Source organism: Meriones unguiculatus, chromosome 4, assembly GCF_030254825.1.
Source record: "Meriones unguiculatus strain TT.TT164.6M chromosome 4, Bangor_MerUng_6.1, whole genome shotgun sequence".
Lineage (NCBI taxonomy): Eukaryota > Metazoa > Chordata > Mammalia > Rodentia > Muridae > Meriones > Meriones unguiculatus.
The window spans coordinates 62,147,033-62,172,646 of record NC_083352.1 but is presented as its reverse complement, the minus strand read 5'-3'; the positions used below and the strand labels follow the sequence as shown (position 1 = coordinate 62,172,646).

Sequence of the window (25,614 nt, the reverse complement as noted above, 5' to 3'; positions counted from 1 at the left end):
TGTGCACTAGACTCTGCAGTTGAACACACAGATGCCTTCCTCAAGCCCTCAGGCATATGACACATACTCACATTTCTTACAGACCAACACAGGCCACACTCATGAAGACTCAAGTTACCCACTTGCTTGCTGCTGTTCCTCTTCTGATGAGAAGACACAGAGTCACTTCAGGTAACTTCCATTTAATTTAACATTTATTTTCATTTATAACGAGATGTCACATTTTCTACATTAAAATATAATCATGCTGATTCCCGTGCCCTCAGAGAAAAACAACTGGAAGACGGAATGCATAGAGTGGGAAGTCACTGCTGCACCTGAGAACACACAGCACAGAGACCCAACAGCAGACATGGCAGAGGCTTACAGGATAGAGCTAACGGCTCAAGCCAGGAAGGAGCAGGAATAAAAAACATTGCCACATGTGCCACAAGGTCACCCGAAAAGTCAGAGCTGGATCAGAAAGTTTGGGGACTGAACAGTTTAAAACATCCACAAACCTAAGGCAAGCCATCTTCACACCCACCTCAGGATCTGGGGGCAACACAGAAACCTAAACCACCATAAGCACATCAGGATAAGGATGGAATGTAGGGTTTTTCTTAATTGTACCCCAGCCTTTCCACGTCTCAATTCTCCTATGACTGCAGCCCAGTGGGTATCACTAGCAAAAGACATGTCACCACTTTACCACTGCCACGAAGATGCCAGCTGTGCAACGTTGCATAATTCTGTGTGCGCCTCAAAGAGAAAGATGCCACACAGGAATTCCCAACTCACAGCACTGGCAGCAAGAAACTCATTTCGTAAGAAAGTGCAAGCAGACAGTAAAACCCATCTGCATAGAGCAGAGGACAGACCCACAGGCACAGCAGCACTCCAGAAAAAAGGCTCAGCCAAGAGCCTCATGGTTCTTCTGAAAGGAGAATTCTTCCAGTCTCCACTTTGCCCCTAAATTTGAGACTGAAGCATTTTAACTTCAAAACAGTGATACTCTTAAGGGAGCTGAGAGGTAGGGTTTGGGAGACCCAAACAAGACATTATTAGCAACTAGCTCTCCACTATGTACAAATACATACATTGGTAAGCAAACTTCACGCCATCCCTCAGCTACTTTAAGGAAAGCACTGAAGGTGAGGTTTTCTGAGCAGGGATCTTTCAATCTGTTAGCAGTTTAAACGTTGCAACACTGGCACAATAGTTACCTAGCCTTTGTTTTTAATTACAGGGTAACAGGTAAACTCCCGCACACAGGTGGGGATGGAGGAGTGCAAAAGGAATCAGGAAACAGAACCAGTACTTCACAAGAGGGTCACGCCACACAAGCAGCCGCAGCTAGTGCTTTGCAGAGTCTCGAGGATAAAACTCGCTCAGGGTGCTCTGAGGAATTCTCTTCAGCATTTCTTTGGGGAAGATTCGAAGCAACTGCCAGCCAATGTCCAAAGTCTCATAGACAGTTCGGTTTTCATAGGGACCTAAAATATTGACACTGAATTAATCTCAAAGAACTTCCACTTGACCCATGTTGCTCAGTATTCTGTCCGTGGACTAGCAAACGGTAGACATTAAATACAAGAAAGAAAACGTGAGTTAGGACTCAGACTGAATGCAGAATGAGGGCACAAAGTACCACAGAGGTCAGAGGTGAGGAGAGGCCCACAGGGACAGTGTACATGTTGAGTTAAAGGATTGAGGTGGACAAAGAGGGACAAAATCCTTAAGGCAAACTAGACCCAGCATTTTCATCAAAGGTCAGTAAAAAGCAGACTTAGACACAGGGCGTAGGAGAAAAAGCTAAGCTTGCAGGAATCAACAGAGATGCTAAGAAAGCCTTAAATGCCATAAAGCAGAATATATTACAGGCCAGTGGTTTTCAAAACTTAATTTATTTTGAGACAGGGTCTCACTGAGTGGCCTAGGCAAGCCTCAAATTCTACCTCTTAAGTGCTGAAATTACAGGCCAACCAAATTATATTTAATATAGCAGAGTTAACCTCCTCTCCTCCAAAAAACCCCTTTTTCAAAAGATTAAGAGTGGTGGAATTCTGGAGTCCCTCTCTAAATAACTTTACTATATTTTTTAGTGTCTGTATTGACTGACAGACAGACAGACAGACTGTCAGAGAAATAACTAAATCCCAACAAGATCGGTGACTCAGGGTCACGCATTTGCCTGGCCTGTGTTCCAGCCCTCATATAATTAAACCACTGTGTGTTTAGATGATTTCGGTATGGAAAATGGAGGCAAGTAAATGCAATGCAAGTAAAATCCTAGTGTTATTCTAGTACACAAATCCTAGTGCTGTTCCAAAGCAGCATGCATACCTGCTGTAACTATCACTGAGGTCAAGGATGGAGTATTTCTAGGAACAGCAGATAGACTGAACAAAACAGCCTGAGAACCCATATGTGCCATGTAAGGAAACATACTGGAGGCTTTTTAGAAGAGAGACAACCAATAAAATTATTAATATCTACCCCTGAGCTGAGAGAGAGGTGGAAAACTGGCCCCAGTGGCCAAGGATGACGTATGGGGGACTTAAACCTCACGTCTGGTTACAGACCTTAGCTTCACTATGGCCCAGAAACCTCCAACCTCCAGCCTCACCATATATATTAAGTCAGTATCAGCACTTCTTGAGATGTTTGATTGATTCAAAAGCAAATCAAGGGCTGGAGATTAGGCTTAGAGGCTAAGAGCACTGTCTGTCCCTCCAAAGGTCCTGAGTTCAATTCCCAGCAACCACATGTTGGCTCACAACCATTTATAGTGAGATCTGGTGCCCTCCCCTGGTGTGCAGGTGTACACGCAGACAGAACATTGTATACATAATAAATAAATACATCTTAAAAAAAAAAAGCAAATCAAAGTTTGAGAGCTACTGGACAAAATACTATAGTGAGAATACAAAAATAATACAGTAAGAAGAACACTATGAATAATAACTGTCTGATCACTAGAGAATAAAGTTAAAAATGCTGCCCAGTCAAATGCACTAGTGTTATCACACACACACACACACACACACACACACACACACACACACACAAAGTGGGCCAGGTTGAGGAATATATTACATGGTGGAAGATGAAGAAGAATTGAGGCAGTAGATATGTATGACCTTATTTCATTGTATACATGCATGAGATTCTCAAAAACAAAAAATAAACAAACAACCAAATGCTGTCCAGCAACGGAGATGGATTAGGTGGAAAAATGACCCCACCAGATCAGATTATTGGAGGCAGAAAGGTGGTCAGCTGGGGAAAAGTCTCATTCTGGTCACTGGGTCCATACAAAAAGATATGTTTTTAATAGGCCGAGGTGTGGTAGCTTGAGACAGAGAAAGGTTGTTGGGCTTTGTGAATTATAATCAGGTTTCCTGCAGATGTTCAGAAGGCAGAGGGAAGGAGGTCAGATGTGAAGACAAAGACACAGCAGAACTTTATGTGTTTCGTTAGAGGAGAGAATGCAGAGAGACCAACAGGAGTTCTCAGCTTTGCAAGGAAGGTTTAATGGTTTTAAGACGGTTTGTTTGAAGGGCATCATCTTACCCTGAGTAATGAAGTTTTTCTCAAACTTCTGCAGAAATTCCAAGTAAAGAAGGTCATCTGAGGTCAGGGCTTCTTCTCCCACCACGGCTTTCATGGCTTGCACATCCTTACCGATAGCATAGCATGCGTACTGAAAGGGAGAGGGGTACATGTCAACAGCCCGGGGTAGATAGGTCCTGTGGCAGCTCTCTTCCCCAAGATGTTACAGCTTACAGAAAGCTCCCAGGAAGGTATTCAAGTACTTACTATAGTCTCCCCGAGAAAGAGGCCTTCAGGCATACAATGTAAAGACATTACCAACACTGCAAAAATATACTTTCTCAGTGTGCTAATTAATTTATGATGAATAGAAAAAAAGATGCAGAAGCCAAAGAGAAATTTCTGCATGTCTCACTCAAATACCTGTGATTTCACAGGCTTTCCATTTCTACTGAAGGATCAGATATTTTTCTTTATGTTTGATGTACAATCTATAAACATTAAGGACTTCATAGAATATATACAACTCTAACTTCAGTGTTCTGCTGGCTGTTCATGGTCAGTAACAAATATGTAATGCTGTCCATGCGTTGTCATGGATATGACAGAAGAACTTTTAACCAGTAGTTAAAAGAACACATTGCTTTCTGCTTTTATTTTCATGCTTAAAAATTTTATTACACTTATTTATTTAGTGTGCACAGGAACACACACTAAATGCTTTTTATTTGTGGGCACGCATGTGCCATGTTAGGTGTATAAGAACCAGAGGACAATTTGCAGGAGTTGGTTCTCTTCTTCTGCGATAAGGGTCCCTGGGACTGAACTGCAAGACTTGGTATTGGTAGCAAGTGTCTTTACCCTTTGAGCCCTATTGCCACCCCCACCCTTTTCCCTTTTTAATTTAAAAACTACGGGCTGGAAGGATGGCTCAGTGGTTAAGAACACTGTCTGTTCTCTAAAGGACTCAGGACCCAGGTTTGATTCCCAGTACCCACACAGCAGCTAATTCCAGGTCCTAGGGATCCCAAACCTTCTTCTGGTCTTGGGCACTGCATGCATGTAACACACAAATATTCATGCAGGTAATACACCAATACTCAGAAAGGTAAATGAATAAATAGGAGAGATATCTGGATAAATAGGGGAGATTCTCCAATAAAATACATTTTAAAACTGCATATAGTATTCAAAATGAGTTACAAGCTTGGTAATTTTCTTGTTGCTACTACTGTCTTTTGAGACAGTGTCACCATGAAGCTTGGGCTGATTTCCAGTTTGCAATTCTTCTACCTTAGCCTCCCGAATCCTGGGATGACAGGTTATGACAGCACAAGCCGCCGAAGCTTAACAGGTTGTTGGTTTTATTTTTCAAAAAGTGTATTTTATATGGATGAGTGTTTTGCATGCATGTATTTATGAGTACCACATATATGCCTAGATTCTTCAGTCAGGTGTCGGTTCCCCTAGACCTGGAGTTACAGATGGTTGTGAACCCTCATGTGGGTCCTCTTACAAGAATAATAAATGCTCTTTAGCACCGTGTCATCTCTCCAGGCCCCAGGTTTGATTAGCATTATTTGCTCTTATGAAAAAAGGCTGCTTTGTTCTATCCAATGTAATTATTCTGTATCAAACCAATACTGAAATTCTATTTGGTTGGGAAGACAAACACTGATAGCGTTGTCATGGATATGACAGAAGAACATAAGGAGTGAGGCCAAACCTCCTCCTTAGAAGAGAACACATACCAGTTGGTTAGATACATCAGCATGGTCCTTTCTGGTCATTCCTTCTCCAATAGCTGACTTCATTAACCGAGACAGTGAGGGTAGCACATTAATAGGTGGATAAATCTTGGGTAGAACAGGAAGAAAAAAAATTGTTGTATGTAAAACTTGAGCTTTACTGTACCGAGCATTTAAAAATCACCGGTATCCTTCATAGCACATAAATCTGCAGGCACTTTTTCTAGATGAGCTCTAGCATCTTCTAGGGAAGAAACAGCAGTGAGAAGCACTTTGTGCGCAGTATTTCTTTTGAGAATCAGAATAAAGAAAGTGAAGTATAAAGAGAGCACAATACTGTTTTGAAAACCTACAGTTTCAATTGCCTAGGCTACCTTAGTATCCATCTAAACAATTTTGTTCATGGACTCAAAATTTTATAAGCAAAATAAAATGATTATAATAATTTCCCCTAAAAGCTGATTTTGGAAATCTGTTATAAAACCAGCAAAAATCCTCCTGCTTTTCTAGTAATAGGACTGGCAGATCATGACATACACCATTTTTAGCATAGAATTCCCCACAAAAAAGTTCCCTGAGACAACTGATCCCAATTAAAGGCACAATAAATAAAAATGGTAATTCTTAATTCTGGCACTCTGCCCACTGTAAGATTTTAGCTTAGAAATGATACTTTCATAGCCATATTAAACAACTCAAGCTGGTACTTCCTGAACTGGTAAGTCCCAAAGAGCAAATGAAGTCAGCAGAGAGTGAGTGAGTGGCTTCAAGACCCACAGCACTCTTCAAGTGTCAGTACCTGTCTGTTGTGCAGCTGTCTGTCCACATAGATCTGGCCCTCAGTAATATAGCCAGTCAGGTCAGGGATGGGATGGGTGATGTCTGCCAGAGGAAGACATAGTTATTTAAGCACATGGCTACCCCACATGGCCAATCTCACAAGAAGCCAGTCTGTATCATCTACATTTCTCTGCCCATAAGAGCTACAGTGAATAACTTTCTGTGATGATGCTTTTGTGCTGTCTAATAGAGTAGTATGATGGTTAGTTTTAATTGTCAACTGACTATAAGCTGGAAAGAGGCTTGGCTGGGTCAGTCTGTGAGCATATTGTGGGAATTATCTTAATTAATTGATGTGAAATGACATCCCACTACGGATGGAACCATTCCCTAGGCAGGGTGGGTCCTGAATTCTGAAAGACTGGCGATACTCAGCGTTCTTGTCCCTCTGCTCTTAATCACAGGCATGAAGGGACTAGCTGTTTAAAGTTCCTGCCTTGACTTTCCTACAGTAATGAACTGCAACCTGGAATTACAAATGGAAACATACCCCTTTCTCCTCTAAGATGCTTTTTATAAGGGTGCATTATCACAGCAACAGATATGGAAGCAGGACAGAGGAATCTGCCAAGCATGGCAGCTGAGCAGCTGAGTGTAGCTAACGAACCTGAAGTGCTTAATTTAAATTTCATTTTAATCAACTTGAATTTAAGTACAGGGCAATGTGCCTAGCAGTTTCCATATTAAAACCATTTCATTTGTTCAGTTACAATAGTTCCAACATGTGCTGTACATACAATACTTGCTTCTAGTCATGTGCTTTCTTAAATCACAATGTTCCATCGCAATCACAAATCACTATGCAGATGCAGGACACGTGGGCATGGCAGTGCTGCTCAGGCAGCACCCAAACACCATGCCAAGTGGTGTCCTTCTAACCTGTGGACGGAAGACAGCCACTTTATGCCTGCTCTTCTGGAACATTCGTGCTTATGTCAGAAGCAATGAAGGGTAACTGCTGGTGTGGGTTGCACAAGCTGCAGAACTACCATTTCCTAAGCCAGCAAACCACTCCACCGTCTGGTGCCTCAGTGCTGTGGGGGGGCTCACACCGGAGCACTCCTAACCGCGCTCAGCACAGTGAGTTATTGCCCAGACTATCCCATGCTCTTCACTGTGAGTTTAACTGTATAAATGACTGGCTCACAGAAAATCCAAGTCGTTTACTTAAAGAGAGACAAATTCTTTATAGTTTAAATAGTGCTCTGAAAGCAGCAGGCATTCAATAATAGATAGTAGGTGAAAATTTAAAATTCAAATTACAAAGAAAATAGCTTTTCTTCAAAAAGTGATGAAGATAATTAGAAATAATCTTCAGCTAGGTGGTGGTGGCACCCACCTTTAATCCCAGCACTTTTAAAGAGTGAGTTCCAGGATAGCCAAGGCTACAAAGGGAAACCCTGTCTTCACCCCCCCCCCCCAAAATAAAGAAATAACCTTTAACTGAAAATGATGTTTAGGTATAGTATCTAGTTAAGACAACAGCTGATGTCAAGCTCTCAAAAGAATTTTAACTGAGAAAAGTAGATGGTTGATGTCTACAGAACCAATGCCCTGTTAAGGGCCATCAAACTGTTTCACAGGTAAAGCCCTTGCCACCAAGGCTGATTACTTGTTCCCTAGCACCTTCATTGAAAGGAGAACTAACTCTGGCCAAGCTGTCCTCTGACCTCCACAAGCACACTGTGGAAAGTACCCCAAACCTCCTCCCTCTCTCTCCCCTTTCCTTCCCCCTCCTTTTTCTCACAAACATACACACAAGCCCTTTCAGTGATGAAGTCTGGTAAATCATAGATGCAAACTTACCATCATTGGGCATGGTGAGAATAGGGATTTGGGTAATAGAGCCATTTCTACCTTCTACCCGACCAGCACGCTCATAGATTGTAGCTAAATCGGTGTACATGTAGCCTGGGAAACCTCGCCGACCAGGAACCTCTTCCCTGGCTGCTGAAACCTAAAAGCAAACCAAGGAAGGAGAATGTCAGAGTAAGAAAAAGACACGTCAGAGAAAGAAAAAGTCTGCTTAGAATGTCTCCTTAAATATGCCCAACAAAAAATTAATTTGTGTGGTTGTAATGCAAGAATGTTGAAAATTATAATGAACCAGAAATTCAGTTGAGGCTGGAAAGGTGATGGTACTCTCAGATTCTATTAATATGGTCATTTCCTCTATTTCAGTTTGCTAATGACTATACTTTTCTTGACTCTGGACAGTAATCTTTTGAGTTTGGGGACAAAAAAATTCTGCTTTCCATAAGCCTTCACTTATGTGTTTGAAGAGTGACAATAATAAATATTACGTGCATAAATAAATTCTGTGACAGAAACTAGTTGGGTATGGTGGTGTACGCCTGTGATCCCAGCACTGGGATGGCTAAGGCAGGAGGTCTCTAAGTTCAAAGACAGCCTGGACCACACTGAGACCCTGTCTCAAAAAAAAGAAAGAAAGAAAGAAGAAAACAAAACAATTAGATTTTCTGCTAAAATTTTACTACAACAATGTTTATTATAAAAAACTCTATAAATCAAATAGTTACTTCTAAAGCCTAAATTTTCAATTCATTAACTATACCATGCTGTAAAATAATCCACTTTCATGTAAGAGTCCTCATTAGGTCACAAGGAGGAACACATATCAAGAACTAATCACATGTTATACTCATACATTAGACAGTCAAATCTTTACAACAGCCAAACAAGAAAGCTCATCCGAAATTTACAGCCAGAACTGAGGCTCAGATAGTTCCCAAGACCAAAAAGCCAAAGTCCAGCTCAGTGGCATACGTCTAGAATCCCAACACTTTGGAGAGGCAGGAAGAGAGAAGTTCAAGGCCAATCTCAGCTACACAGTAAGTTTTCAAGGCCAGACTGGGCCACACAGGGCCTTGATCACAGAGCCCAGAGGTTACTCCACCTCACAAAGGTCTTTCTTTGGGACATGCATATGGGAATACAGGTGCGTGCAAAACTCCACACCGCAAGAACCTCAGCGGACCCCACTGCAGGGTTCCTGTAATGTCACTCGGTGTGGCCTACAGACCCAGTCATCGATGCACAAGGAAACTGTCATGGCAAGCTGGCAGAGCACTTTGATGTTTATGAGATCAAATGGGCAGTAAGCCTAGGTTTATAAATTGTTTATCTTTAAAAAAATTATCTTTTTTCAAAGCTCATTTTTGTTTTCCTTAACAATAGTATTGATCCGTTTCAATGATGGAAGACTCTAGTCCTTCAGGGAGTCAACATAAACACTGTGGCAATGAAGTAATAATCTTGGGGATTTGAAAAGGCAGTCGGTAGAGAGCAGGTTTCCTCAGAAGTCTTTATGTACTCAAGAGTTAGCTTATTAAAAATACCAGAAATTTGTCTTAAAATATCCTAAAACTTCTATGTGATGATGTTACTGTAATTAAACAAACATTTGGTTTTCTGAAGAAACAATTCCAAAGACAGTGTTGCCAGACCACTTATTAAACTATTATAATCATTAAAAACAGAGCCCCGAGGGGCTAGAAGGATGGCTAGAAGTTAAGGGCATTTGCTGAGATCCTGGGTTCAGTTCCCAGCACCCACTGGAAAGCTCACAGCCATCTGTCTATAACTACACTTCCAGGGGATCTGATGCTGTCTTCTGGTCTCCATGAGCACATACATACCCTCAGGCACAAGCAAAATACACATAAATTTAAAAAAGTATTTGAAAAGGGTTAACACACACATACAAAATGTGAACAGGAATTCCTGGGAGTATATAACTACTTACAACTTAAACCCTTGGGACAGTGACATGGTAGGCAGGCTATTAATTTTAACCTCATCCTCCAAAGTTTCCAAGTTGACAGAAAGGAAAAAACAAAACAAAACAAAACCTGTCCTAGCTTTTCTGATGAGGATAATCTACAAATCCATCAGCAACATGCTCAAAAGCATGTTTAAAGAAAAACAGAAACTTACAGAGGGTCAATATAGCCCTACAAATTGACCTATTTTGTTTGACTGAAAAAAATAAAGGAAGGAAGGAAAAGTTACCTCTCGAAGTGCTTCAGCATAGGAACTCATATCTGTCAGGATGACCAGGACATGTTTCTCACACTGGTAAGCCAGAAACTCAGCTGTAGTCAGAGCCAGGCGAGGAGTGATGATTCTCTCGATGCTGAAAGGGAACATAAGTCGTAGGTCACTCAAAAGCCATAACCAAAACAATTATGGGATCAATAGCAATTTCCCTTTGACATTCTTAATAAATAGGAGAGGAAAACAACTATTACTTTGAAGATCCTCTGTAGGCAATTACTCTGCAGGAGTAATTGCAGGATAGTAAGTGCCACAGGTTAAATTACTTTACAAACGCTTGTCATTTCTCAGAGCTGCCGTTCTCAAAACTGAGAAGGGGTGGTGAGAAAAAGGGCAGGAAGGAAATAGGTGAGAAAAGTCATTTGCTGATGACCTATTGTGTCCCAATAACTCTTGTGCATCTTGTCATCTGCCACGTGCAACAACCCAGTCAAGTCACTTTCCTGAGCTTCTGTGTCTGCGTGACTATAGAATCTGCACAAAGCTAAACAGCTCCCGAGAAGCAGAACGCCATTTAAATACAGGGCTACACCACGAAGAGGCTTTCACTGCAACATCACCTTCTTCAACAACTCTGATCCCCAGTCTTCTCAAAGAGAAAGAAGTGACCATATTTACTTACGTAGGGTCATTAGCCAAGTTCAAAAAAAGGCAGACATTGTCCATTGAGCCATTTTCTTCAAAGTCAGATTTGAAGAACCGGGCTGTTTCCATGTTTACCTAAATATCAATGACTTCATAAGTGCCAGGAGAAAAAAAATTCTCAACATCTACTTCTGATGAAGGCCAAGCTACGAATACAAACTGTTCCATCTTTTAAAAATCCAAACATCTAATTTTTTGGTCAGAGTAAAGCACTTTGGCATACAGAGTATATTAGGTTGTGGCTACATGCTAACTTTGCCTCCTTGGTTTTGCTAAAATGTCAAGATGCAACGCCTCCATCTAGGAACGAAGTCGACTATGTATGCCTAGTTTATTTGCCTCTTTCCAGTAACAGTTAGTTTTATGTTATTCCCAAACATAACACCACACTTACCCCCATAGCAGCAAACACAATGGCAAAATTTTCTTCACTGTAGTCCACTACATCTTTGGATTTCTTTACCAAACCAGCCTGGCGACAGATCTGAGCTGCAATCTGTTGAGGATGAAAAAGAAACAAGCTATAAACTAAAAATCATATTCTAAGAACAAAATATCTTATTCTTAATGTTAAATACTTTAATTACTAAACTTAGTTGACAAAACTCTATGATTTTCACAAAGATCTAGAAATAGAATCAAGAGGGCAGACATGCATGCCTGAATTGCGCGAGTGGAAGATACCAACTACATGCTAGGTGAGCTGATGCACACAGAGATTCTCCCGTGACAAGCCTCGGCTGAGCACCCTAGCTCTCACCTCATTGTGTGGTAGTCCAGCAGCAGAAAAAATGGGAATTTTCTGTCCCCTAGCAATACTGTTCATGCCGTCGATGGCAGAAATGCCTGTCTGGATCATCTCCTCCGGGTAGATCCGACACTGAGGGTTGATTGGCTGACCTGCCGTGTTCCAGAAAGAAAATGTTACTATGTCTGCAGACTGTTCATGATAGAAAGAGAAATACTTAAAAAGTCAGAACTACAAAAGAATTTCTCGGTACTTAAACTACCTACTTTAAGTGCTACCGTAACTATTCTCTATCTGGCAAGGCTCCCAGTAGACAGCAGTTACTTTCCCCAATATCAAACCCATCTACTGCCCCTACCCATGATGTCAAGGAAGTCTTCAGCCAGCACCACAGGACCTCGGTCAATGGGTTTTCCTGATCCGTTGAATACCCGACCTATAAAACAGCAACAAGATAGAGGAGAGCAGAGCTAGACGTCCAAGTGTGTGTTTGTGTGTTTCTAGATTTTATACAGGTTTGTTCCCTCTTAAGGGAGCGGACCTGTGTTAACAACGGAGAGTGAAGTCGACTTACCAAGCATATCCTCAGACACTGGTGTTCGGAGAATATCCCCAGTAAACTCACAGGATGTTTTCTTGGCGTCTATACCTGATGTCCCTTCAAATACCTACCAAGAAAGAAAATCAGCCAGAAGGGTAATAGAGGTTTAGGTCAGGGACACTTGCAAGGGTACTGCTTGCAGGGGCAAATACCACAGTATTACATGTCAAAAGAATGGATGAAAGAAAGAACAATGAAAAAGAAAGAAAATTTAAGAATTTTTGGTTATCTTATACAAACCACTTGGCTACTTTTAAAAATTTTACTTCCTCATGCTCTAGACTATTTTTTACAGTACATGTTAAGAAACTTCTCTATCTCTCTAATAAAATAGCATTAAAAACAAAGAATTGTAAGGAAGAAATAAACTCAAAGGAACCGAGTTGGGAATCATTCTGATAGCATCCAACCATCAGCACACGCGGCTTGTCGGCACCATGCTGTCAGGGGACTCGCTGTGTGGTCAACAGCTGAGTGGTGCTCACCTGAACCACTGCCTTGGAGCCGCTGACTTCTAGAACTTGTCCACTTCTTCTTGTGCCATCCGGCAATGTCAAGTGCACAATCTCCGCATATCTGGGGAACTAAGCAGGAGCACAGGGAAGGGTTAATATCAACACCCCAGAGCTACCCAAGCTACTCCAGGCCTCTCTACTGAGGTCTTGTTGTCTATGTACTTTCCCACCTGGAACAAATACCTGGGGAGTGGAATCTTGGTCCCTATAACTTACACTCACTGGCATTCAAAGTGGCAGACTGTACAAGATGCAGAGTATTATCCTGCAAAAACACTGAATCACATTATTCTCCTGTGTGTGTAACTGAAGGTTCTGAGACCGCAGAAAGATATAAAATTACCAACAATGTCTCTACCACTCAGAGTGCTGTTCACTTTCTGGGCTATGTGCACCTGTAATCACCCAGGCCTCACATGAGAGATGGAAGATGAAACATTACTATAAAACGTAAATATCAGGCTACGATAATATGCAGTCTTCCTCAATGTGGTTTAAACACTAAGGATAATATACCTTTCTATGTAACGATGTATATTTCTGAAATTCCCTCCTACCTCACATTCCCATCTGGCCTTAGATTGTTCATTTTCGAAATAGGATGCAATTGAACCCAAGCTGGCCCCCAACTCACTCTGTGTGTGTGTGTGTGTGTGTGTGTGTGTGTGTGTGTGTGTGATCATAAAAATTGAGGGTGACCTCCAACTCCCAGGCCTCCTGTCTGTATGTCCTTAGGGCTGGATGACAAGCTCCTGAGCTACCATACCCAGCTAAGATGTTGTTTAATGTACTTAACTGACAAAGTACTTGATGTATTATTATTGGGGAACGTCCTTTACTGTATTGATCCATGTTTGACATAATATATTATCAGCTGAAAGATGTATCATTCTATGTGATTTAAGGGGGAAATCCCTTCAGTCAAATTACTGTACCAAATGGGTACAATGTATTTTGGGTACAGTTGAAAGATGTATCATTCTATGTGATTTGAGGGGGAAAATCCCTTCAGTCAAGTTACTGTATATTAGGGCTTCTAAGACTTTTGGATTTTGGAGATGTTAAATTGTTAATGAGGATTTTAAAATTAATGTTTATACAACTGACACAGTTAAAGTCTAGTACCAAGCTGGATATGGTGGCACATGTCTTTAAATCCCAGCACTTGGGAGGCAGAGACAGCCCTGGTCTATATAGTTTAGTTATAGGTCAACCACGGTACACAGTAAAACCCTATCTCAAAAAAATTAAAAAAGAAAAAAATATTATCTAATGACCATATCATATTTAATTCAGCTGCTCACCTGATGAAACACAGTTGAAACTTACTATACTTAATAATGACATAATAAACCCTCATTTTTGCAAGCAACTCCACAAAAGTTAGCAAGCTACATACTAGCAGTGAATTTCATTTTCTACCCAATTATTCTGCAAAGGTAATAGATTAATTCAGTCTCCAAAACCAAACCAAACCAAACCAAACCAAAAAACCCCAACCAACCAACCAACCAAACAAACAAAAAACCCTCCTCTATTTTCGCTAATCTTTCAGTTTCTTACTCATTTGTGGTTTTATAGAATATGGATGGACATTAGTCCTCTTATAAACAATGTTTTTTAATCTTCCAATTGTGCTTATGACATTTTCTATCCCACAAAAGTATTTAAGGTTTTACAGAATAAAAGTATTGTTGTTCTTTATGATTTTTATCTTTTACCTAGGAAAAGCTTCAACCTGAAAGTCATAAACAGGTTTTCAGTGTTTTCTAATAGGCTTCTAATAAGTTGATGTTTCACTTACATGGATTTATTTTCCTATTTTGATTTGGGAAATGAATGCTATAGCAACAATTGACTAGCACAAAAATGTTCCCTGTGGCCTCACAATGGCAAATTCACCATGTCAAAAACTCAGGTGTGCCACATGTAATCCCAGCATTCAGAGGGCCAGGACAGGAGAATTGCAAGTTCCACTGGCTACAAGAGACTATGTCTTGGATGATGGTGGTGCACGCCTTTAATGCCAGCACTCAGGAAGCAGGGGCAGGTGGATCTCCCTGGTCTACAAAGCGAGTTTCAGGACAGCCAGGTCTACATCGAGAAACCCTGTCTTGAAAAACAATAAAACGCGTATGAGACTATGTCTTGTGAAAGAAAGAAAACCAAAGATCATCCATATGCAGAGCTGTTTGGGCTCCATAACCTCGTGACATGGATGGGTTTATCCCTTCACTAAAACTGCATGCTTCCTCGCCCCATCTGACTGTACTAGCTGGTAATAAACATTTAAAAAAAAAAATCAAATCTCATCCAGTCAAAGTTAAGTGGAATCACTCAAAACAAATGGAATTTCCATGTACTTTCAGTAAGCCTCACAATTTTCTCTATACAAGTTGTACCTAGCACAGAAACTGAAATAGTTTCTGTAAACTGACTGTGTTGTCCTGAGACCCTGCTTTACATCACTGTCTCTAATGGTACTGATGACTTAAGCTTTTGTGTAATCACATATAGGAACAATGACAGCTGCTGTTTTTCCAATCCTGTTACACGCTTACTCTTTTCCTGCTGCTTGTTAATGTCAAACACAAGGATGGACAAAAAATGGCTACAACAACCATTCTCGTCTAACTGGTCATTTTAGCTTTAGTTCAGTTCTTGGTCAGAGCTCCTAAAACCCTTGTATTTTTCTAGGCATCAGGAGCAATCAAGATGAAAGAAGTCTTTTATTATTCACAGCAAGTTCTTTCACTCATACTTGTACCTGAGTATGGTGACTTTTAGGAAGCTGCAGAGACCATAGTGGGTGTCTACTGTCCAGGGGAACCACGCACCCAATTAGAAGACTAGATCTCTGAGGAGGGCACAGAGACTGGAGATTGACTTAGTCAGTCCTCGCCAATCATGTAATCAACAACAGGATACGTGAGGAATTATCCATAAAACTCCAGAGAAGAGCTGGGAGCTTTATTGTCTGGAAAGAATGCAACCGGATGCAGACAGAGAGCACACTCAGCTCCTCAGGACAGAAGCAGGAGCTAGTACCCAGGACTCCTTGGGGCTCTATCTATTTACATTTATACTTTTTAAATAGGTCAGTGATGGGAAATGATGTGTTCCTGCTTAAGGTGGGCTATTCCAGCAAGTTATGGGAGATGAGGAGATACCCTCTGATTTATAGCCAAGTTGGCCAGTAGCTGTGTCTCCTACACAGCGTATGAGTGAAACAGATACCGTGTGTGTATGTGGCGGAGTCAATGGAGTCTGGAAGAAATGAATCAAATTTCAGGTCTACTAAGAAACTGAGCTCAATTGTCATGGAGGGAGAACCTGTCCACCTGGCATTAGAATCGCTGAGAGTAAAAACTACGAGGAAATGGTGCAGCTTTTACTAACTTCAAAAAAGAATGTTCCTAGCCAGGCCTGGAGCTTAAGCCTTTAATCCCAGTACTCAGGGAGGTAGAGGCAGGCAGACTGAAGTGTGTGAGTTGGAGGCCAGTTTGCTCCACAAAGCAAGTCCAGGACAGCCAAAGCTACAGAGAGAAAACTAAGAAAGGAATGTTACTAGGGCAGTGGTTCTCAACCTTCCAATGCTGCAACCCTTCAATACAGTTCTTCATGTTGTGGTGACCTCCGACCATCAAATTCTTTCATTGCTACTTGATAACATTTTGCTAATGTTATGAATCATAATGTAAATATCTGATATGCAGAAAGTGTGGTATGTAAGCCCTGTGAATGGCTCATTCCACCCCCAAAGGAGTCATAACCCACATATTGAGAACCTGAGTCCTAGGGTTTCCTAAGTATTCTGATTGTCTGCTTTCTAGATAAAGAGGAGTGGAGCCAGGAGGATGGATGGGGTTGAGGGCTTCCAGTCTAGAAACACCAAGTATTAGTTCTGGGAAAGACCCTGAATCACAGAACAAGACAGAGTGAGAGAGAACACCAATGCCTTCTGAGCCAGAGGAAAGTGTGCTAGGCTTACTAGCACATAATTACTTTGTAAGAATCCCTTGTCATAGCTGGTGTGGTGGAGTATGCCTTTAATACCAGCAGTTGGGAGGCAGAGGCAGATGGATCTCTGAGTTCAAGGCGAGCCTGGTCTACAAAGTGAGTCCCAGGACAGCCAGGGCTACACAGAGAAACCCTGTCTCGAGGAAAAAAAAAATCCCTTGCCATAAATAAAAACATTACTGTAGTGATAAAGTTAAAGGGAATATGCACTTGCCCTTTGAAAAAAATGTTTCTCAACTTATTTTCTGCTTCCAGAGGGTCACATGTTAAAAACACACATGATCATTATTAGCACGTCAATAAACTAATAACTGTGTGCCTGCTACAACAGAACTCTAGAAGGCACACTAATTTAAATTGCTTTCTCTGGTACTTTTTCTTTTTGTCTATTGTACTTTGTATTATTTTTTTTTCTGATATTTTGATTGTAAAATCAGGTAGAAAGCTTAGTCCAGAATAACCAATTAGAAACTAGATTCTATGCCTCCTTTTCTAAAATTAACAGTAAGTTCATAATAGACAGAGACAAAAGAACAACATGCTCACTAATGATCCTTAGAGCTAATTTAGGACACACCACTCTGTTGAGGGTTCTAAGCCACTATTGAGATAATCTGCTCTTGTATATCCATTACTTGCATGTCCATGTCAGGCTCTCAAAGTACATTTAGTTACTCAAGAGTTTAACATTCGGTAAAGAAAAACACTACTTTTCAGAAGCCTGTAACATAGAAGATGCCAGATCTCTGTATAATATTCTGCAGGTGTAAGACACACTTGTTATCGCTGTTTTACCTCCTATAAGCCCACCAAGTAAAATTTTTCCCTCAACTTGGAAGTCAAGGGACTTGAGGTCATAGGAAAGAATCCACACTAAATCTAGTACTAGAATCCAGTTTTCTGACTTTAGATCTTTCTTTCCTACAAATAATACTTACAGTCCTACTGAAGAATGGTTTAAAATTCGTAACACAAATTTAAAGAGTACTGATGAAATCTGAAGTACAACAGTCAGACCATAATGGACATGGTGTTACCTTCACATGATCTAAGATTACCAGTGGACCATTCACTCCAGAGACAGTCTTGTAGGCTGGAAAGAAAGAGTCTTGGTTAGTAAAGCAGCACAAGCTGATGACAACAACAAGCCCCTCCCCTTCATCTCCCTGTTAGAACACTCAAAAAGCCACACACATTTTCCATGAATTTTAAAATATGGCTATTTCCTGTGTAACTTTTACTCTAAGTAAGCCACTGTCCTTAGGACCCAGGATACAACATGAGACTGATGCTGCTTCCCTTTCCAAGTTCAGATTTTTCAGTTTTCATGTGGGACAGGGAGAATGCCAATGGGATGGATGGCAGATGTGTGCAGGCCTCCTGGCAGCATCCCGCTGAGGAGGTGGCACTTAGCTGGACGGACAGGAGGAAAAGGAAAGAGTTAGTGACAAAACTCACAAAGGAATTCTGAGAGAAATGTGGCTTGAAGGTAAAGCCACTATGAAATAGATTATAACTAACAGAGGCTATGTGGGAACTGTGAAAGAGGTCTCACTCTGTAGCCCAGGCTGGTCTTGACCTTGCAGTACCAGTCCTTCCTCAGGTTCTCAAGTGCTGGGGATGGCAGGCTTAAGTGACCAACCAACCAGCCAAGAAACATGTTCTTCATTTTTTTTTTTCTTTTAATCTTCATTTTTATTTTATGTGTATGGATGTTTTGCCTGCACGTATGTCTGTGCACCACATATGTGCAGTGCCCATGAAGGCCAGAACTCCTGGAACTGAAATTAAGGTCAGTGAGAGCTGCCATGTGGGAATCTTCTGGAAGAGCAACCAGTGCTCTTAACCACTGAGCTATCTCTCCATCCCAACAAAAATATTCTTAAAAACAAAACAAAACAAAACAAAACAGCTAGGTGTGGTGGCACATACCTGTAACCCCAGCACCCAGGGAGGCAGAGGCCGGTGGACCACTCTGAGTATGAGGCCAACCTGGTCTACAAAGTCCAGGACAGCCAAGGCTACATAGAAAAACCCTATCTAACAACAACAGCAAACCAACAAAACAAAACAAAGCATAAACAGATATGCAAGTGGGGTGGGAGGGAGACAGAGAGATTGTTGAGATGGCTCAGAGGACTTTAGCTCAATCTGTAGGACTCATACGGTAGAGAGAAAACAGAGCCCAAAGTTGCCCTCTGACCTCCATACCCAGGCCTACACACCTACAAGCATATACACACTCAATAAATAAATAAATGAACATACAGATTTAAACATATATAAAACTAAAAATATTTAAAAGTCAGCAGGCACAGTAACCCCTGCCTACAAACCAGGAAAGAATGCTGTCAGCCTTATCTCAAAAAGAAACAAAAGAGTTAAAGATTACTACCAGGTAAGGAGATTCCCATTATTTATTGCAAAGTGTACTTAGAAGAAATATCTAATCTACTTCCCCATTCTAAGGTTATATTAAATGCTTATTTATATTTTCCTTATACATGATGTAAGGCTGCCTAAATTTCATGTTTCCATGGGCTGTAAGGTGCTGCTAAAGCAGACTGGATCTGCTGGACCTGGAGCTGGAGGTGCTGGTGAAGTGCTGGGAATGGAGCCCAAGTCCTCTGCAAGAGCAGTAAGCGCTCATAACCTCCAAGCTGTATCTGCAGCTCCTCACTCATTTTACACAAAATACTTAGGAAACAGCAACTTTAGCAGACAAATTCAAAATTTACTATATTTCAAAATTAGAACAGCTAAAAAATACATTTCTTAAGAAAATTCACCTAAAATAATTTATGTGAAATCATTAACTGATCAGGAATGTTTCTCTTGTCTAATCTGAGGTCTTCTAATAAACTTGGACAAAGATTCCTGGAATGAGAATCATCTTCCAAAGAACAAGGAAATCATTTACTAGCCAGTGTATCCACTTAAGGGGCTTCCAATCCCTTTTGCCCAAGGCCAGGAAGCAAGTCTTGGTATAGACTCTTCATACAGAACAGACAAGCCTCATTCCATACTGAGACACCCAAACACAGACAGCAAAGATTTGCTTGAGTATGTCAGAACTGTCATGTCAACAGAGGCTCCTAAAGGGAGAATGTCCTTTAGTAACTTAAATAAGGGTGTTAAGATCTGCGGCATTTTGGGCCAATTTTAGGAAAGCACTCTCACAGCTTTAAGATAATCTAATACTGTTTTTAAAAACATGTAATTCCAACCTTTTGAGAATATCTTCCTTGTTTCTGTTTTAAAAACTCCAAGTACTGTTTCTCAAAGACCTTTTAGAGCTGCTGTACGGAGACAGAAAGTGAGCTACAGTACTTCTTGAAACCAACTTTTAAAAATACAGAAACCCAGACTTTCCCAAAACTTTCCCTAAGCCTTAAGGCAAAGGGGGTGGGGGCCACTTGGGCTGATAAGAAACTCTTCATTAAAATGCCTCTAATTCTTAAAATTCTCTACTTTTAAAGAGACAGCACTTTCTTTGGATTTCTAGTACTGACACAGAACTATGTCTCAGAGTCTCATGGTTAAAATTCAAACTCATTACACAGTTTTGCCAGTCACAAGCAAAACCCATGACCAAGAAAAAAGCAGCATTAGTCACGGCTTTTCATGGAAACAGCAGAGTTGCCATCCACTAACTAAATAAAGACAGGGCTTAGAGTCCCTGAGTTCAATCCCAGGGACAGCAAACAAGTAAAATAAATAAATAAATAAATAAATATAATAAAAAAATAAAAAAAAATAAAATTCTAAAAAGAATTCTAAATGTGCAAGAATAAATATAAAGCCTTTGGAAAGCCAATTAAGCAAACACTATAAATTTACTAATTAACAGCAACAGCACCATTATTCCTGGTTTTAGAAGAGAAAAATAATTTCTAGACAGCCCATGCACCAGCACCTGAAGCCTGTCTCCAGCCACTTGAGCCAATCCTAAGACAAACTAGCAACGTGTGTGAAAGCTTTTGTCCAGCAGCACCCTCTATGTTTACAGTGTGGTGGGCCAGGCAGTTTCCCTGGTGTCTACATCTGTCACGGCTGCAAGGCTACCTTTTCTAGCACTTACAGCTGCTAGAACAGTGGCCCTAAACTAGAGAGTGGCTACTGGGCTACTGAATGCATTGCAGTGGCTGATAAATCAAGCAGACACAAGCTCTGTAAGCCAAGAATGAAATATCTGACAGAGAAGGTGCAGTTTTCCCTCACTGGCAGTCTAAAGAGCACAGAAGACCTAATATGGTTCAGAGGAGAGACATAAATTTAACTGAAACACAGGTACAAGGACTGAGCCAACGGACCTTATAACCTGAACTTCGTGAAAAAGCTACCAAACCATTTTGGAGAGTGAGACACATTTTTACTGAGCATTTTCAAATTATCTGATCTTCTCTTTACAAAATACTGTAAGGTAAGCAAGGCAGGTACAATCTTACTACTTACTTTCAGATGCCCTGAGAGCCTCTGGGGTCTACCTTACTAAAAGTTTTGTGCTGCTTTCCTTTAATGATGGAATTTCTACTCTATGGAACACTTCTAACTGGCATAACTTAGACCGTATATGTCACTATAACTTAAAATATGGAGATCACACAGTTCCTGGCATTTGTATTAAAAACTGATGCAAAAAGACAGTTTACATGATAAGGTCAGCCCTTTCCATGCCAGCAAAAATATTAAAAAAGAAAAGTGAGCAGGAAAAACATCAAGTACCATCTTTTATCCTCAATACTATCCATCGAGTCTTCCTCACGATAACCGCTAAGTAGCTGGAAACAGATACTAGCTCAGAGTACAGCATCCAAGAACATCACACAGCAAAGCCACTGACAATTATTCTCCATATGGCAACAGCAGACACATGCTTACACTGCACAAAACATTTATGAAGTAGCATTTAGAAACCATGATTTATTGGGAAGCTGAAGCAGGACAGTTAATTCATGGCATAGAGAGTTTCAGTCTTGCCAGGGTAAAACAAACCAGCTGGGCATGGCTGTGAATGACTTAAAACCCAGTACTTGGGAGGCAGAGGTAAGCAGATATTTTTGAGCTCAAGGCCAACATGGTCTGCATAGTGAATTCCAGGATAGTCAGGACTACATAACACAAAACAAAACAAAACAAACAACTTGCTCAACACCCAACCAATAAAAAATAAAACCCTATGAACTACAAAGATTTTAAAGACAGCCAGCTCTCAGGAGGCAGAGGCAGGTGGATCTCGAGACCAGCATGGAGTTCCAGGACAGCCAAGGCTATCCAGAGGAACCCTGTCTCAAAAAAACCCCAAGATTTTAAAAAGCACATCTCTGTCAGATGAAAGAGATGGTTCAACACTAACACTCTTAAGGATTGTGACATACTTAAAGTAAAACACATTGCACAATAAGCCCTAGCTCATTAGGCACCACCTTAAGAGCAAAACAAAAGCCGTTCCTTTTATTGTGCAAGAACAGAGAACTGACCTGAGCAATGAACACCCGAAAGAGAAGGTCTAAGAAAAAAAAAAAAAAAAAAAACCAAGCAGAGTTCCTTATTTTCATTTCTTGCTGAGGCTCTGCTTTGTGATATAAGAAACTTAAGGATAGCTGACACATGCATGGGTCAAGAAAAGTGGAAATATTTTGCTCTAATAACTCTGTGGATATTGTTGATCTTTCTTAAGGTTTAAAAGAAGGGCAAAGTTTTCTTACCTTTTGACGTCAGAAAGTCAAACGATGTGTTCAAGATTAGTTATTAATTTCAAGCCTGAATATTTTACTTTGTTTCTTTATAACAGCCCTATAAACCTGAAGTTGTTTAAAAACAGGACCTAATTTTCACAGGGCAACTGCCAAAACCATTCCATTCCTTCATTCAAAGAGTGTGTATCAACTAACTATAATTATTTATCATTTTAGACAGTATTATCAAACCTTTATAATAAAAATTGAGATGTTAATATTTACCTTGAAGCATTTAAAATTGACTAAAATAAAAATGTGGCAAAAATAGTAAAAGATGACATTTAAGTGTAGTTAGTTGTTCACTTAAGTACAGTATTCCAACTCCATGAAAGCTCTAGCCACACGGAAAACCTACCCATTGAAGTACTAGGACAAGCTGCACGGCAAGTTACAGACCGCAGGGTGCTTCCTAAGTCAGGCACTGAGAGCTCAGGGATGCACAGAGGGCAAGAGAAGAACGTGCAGCCACTGCTTGGTCAGCAGACCTTTCCTGTGGACACACTCTTCAGCCACGGGCCTAGCACACGAAGATGGTGGGGAAACACTCCTCATATCCCTGAAGGGCTTACCACCTTAACCAGAAAGTATTCTACACTTTATGAATTGATACTGAATGATTACATCAAAATAGACTACTGTAACCTTTAACATTTTTTTTTCTAGAAACCACACCAGTGTCTATGTGTTTTGCCCAGAGCAAAGCACACACACTAAATGCAATTTATGAGAATCTGTACTTCTCAGGTATCAATCTGTCAGTTTTCTCAACGTTTCCTCATATGGGCCCCAAACAGGCATTTGCTATTTCTAACAATTATTAAAAAAAAAAAAAAAAAAAGCCTTAAAGGCATTTAGCAATCTCGTCTCCAATGTGTTTTCTTCCTTCCTAACACTGCAGTGTTATCACATGACCCATGGACAGCTCCGGACAGGATTAGTCAGGCTGGAGGGCGCCTAGCTAAAACCCTTCATCTGAAATTGTTTCTAACCAATGAGCCACCCACAGGGACAGGCTGGCAATTAACCAGTGCAAATGCAAGCTTATTACCTGAAAAACAACAGACTCCCTCTCATTTTTTTAAAGTCTTTTTCCAAAGCTCTCTCCCTGGCTTCAAGATATCTGTGAAGGTTTAATGCTACACAACCGAAATCTTCAATCAACAACAGCCATTTCTTTGGGAATGATTGACTTGTCTACCTAACCCCGGCCTATTGAGGTCTTTTACAATCACCACACTTACGGGGGGTGGGGGGAGAAGCTTCTTAGCTTTGCAAAGCAACTCTCCACTCAACTGAGTTTGGTTAGCTATTCAGTTAACGAAGAAACGAAAGAAAACCAAGCAAGGATTAAGAAACCTCGAGTTTTGGTTCCTCCTTTCCCAATAATTAGATGTCTGGAGCCTGGCATGGCCTCTCCTTTCGAGAACCTTAGGCGTCTCGCTTGTAAAATGAGAGAGTGGGACTACACGACTAGGGTACTTTTCAGCTCTAAGGTTCTCCGGTATCTAAGAGTCCTGTGAAGCGGTCCCTACAGGATAAGCCACATCTAGCTCTCTCCGCGGGCCTGCCCACGTCAGCGATGACACTACATCTTCTGCTCTGTCCACCTGCCCAGAGGTCCTCGGCGCGGAGGGGACGGGAGTGGGCGTTCCCTCCGGGAGACATTTAAATGAGGCCAGGAGCAGAAGGTCCGAGTGACAAGAAGTGGCCTCAGAGACAGACTGAGAACACACCAGTCCAGGGAGCTCGGAGAGGGTGGGGCAATGTCATGAGCCCACTGAGCCCACGAAAAGGTTCCAGTCGGCGCTCTCGCCCGCGGCCCTCCTAAGTCACCGAAATGCTCACGCAAAGCGGGAAAGGTGCTCGTGAACTGCGCGGTGGGGGACACGATCCCATTCCCTCCCTGCTGGCTGAACAGGTGAGCACGAGCCGAGGCGGACGCGCTCACTTTCCCGTACTCACTGAGACGAGGCTGGGAGAGGTAGTTCCGGCTCACCGCCAGCGCCTGCTCACGAGCTCCGGCCATCGGCCCACCGCTGGGCACGGGCAGCTCGGGCGCGGCACCGTTCACGATTCCCCGCATCGCTCGCAGCGCCATCTTGTCTCCTCCGTCCCGACTGGCCCCGCAGCAGCGCGGCGCAGGCGCAGATATAGCAGGGAGGCCCGTGCGGCCGGCTCCGCCCATGCGCGCTGCGAAGCTGCAGCAGAGGCCCCGCCCAGTCGGCGGCGCCCCGCCCCCAGACTCGTGACTGGAGCTCTGCGGGGGCGGAGCAGCGTGCGCGCGCGCTCGCGTGCTAGCGGGCGATGGGGAGCTGACCAGAGTGCTGGGAGCGCGGCCCCGCGACCGGGAACACGGAAAAGAGGAGCCTTTGGGGCTAGGAAAGAAAGATGGAACCAAGAGAGAGAACCCACAAGAAAAAAAAAAAAAAAGATTCATTGGAAAGCAGGGAAAGAGGAGTTAGGAAATCATGCATAAGAAGATGCATACAGCTGATGTCCATTGTCAAACTGTGAAAACCACCTTGGAAAGCAGAAGGTAGAAAACCTACCCCCATGATTGCTACCATGGAGTGCTTTGTGACATAATTTATTTCAGCTTATCTACTCGGTTCATTCTCTCCTGGATCTATTCAACCGACGTGGCTTGCATATTTGGGTGCAAGACCACCTTATGAACAGACTTAAAAAAAAACAGTTAAGGGGTGGAACGCACATAGTTTGTTTTCTGTTGCAGTGATAAAATGAGCTAGCTGTTAGCCCCTGTGCTGTCTCATGCTTTTAATCCCAGCACTGAAACAGAGGAAGGAAGGTCTCTTTGAGTTCCAGGGCGGCCAGGGCTGCATAGTGAGTCTATGTTTTGAAATAAAAAAATAAACAAAGAGAAAAAACAGCTGGCTGTGGGAAAGGAACAACCTAGTGGATTGATTGTAGTTCTGCTTACAGTGTAAGAACAGAAAAGGAAGACAGGAACTTTGCTGTGATAGGTAGGGCAAGGCAATGGAAAATTGCTTTGTTTGGGTAACTGTTATTTCTCCATAGATTGTTGATAAATACACAAGAAGACATCTAGACTGGCCTTAGGTAAGATTTGTAACTTATCAGTTGGGGAATGTGGAGATTAAAAGAATGGAGCCTGAAATGTGTG

At 41.6% G+C, this 25,614-nt stretch overlaps 1 protein-coding gene across 1 annotated transcript; it reads right to left on the bottom strand.

Annotated features, from left to right (window-relative positions):
• Positions 1-176: 176 nt before the first annotated feature.
• Positions 177-24,625, bottom strand: Atp6v1b2 (ATPase H+ transporting V1 subunit B2). Its single transcript, XM_021652136.2, has 14 exons — positions 24,432-24,625; positions 17,766-17,821; positions 12,679-12,777; positions 12,167-12,260; positions 11,951-12,028; positions 11,605-11,744; positions 11,239-11,340; positions 10,822-10,919; positions 10,155-10,278; positions 7,929-8,079; positions 6,082-6,164; positions 5,286-5,390; positions 3,556-3,685; positions 177-1,475 (listed from the first exon to the last, which is right to left on the bottom strand). Exons 1-14 carry the CDS (start codon positions 24,565-24,567, stop codon positions 1,336-1,338), a joined length of 1,536 nt encoding a protein of 511 aa, XP_021507811.2. The 5' UTR covers positions 24,568-24,625; the 3' UTR covers positions 177-1,335.
• Between the last annotated feature and the right edge of the window lie 989 nt (positions 24,626-25,614).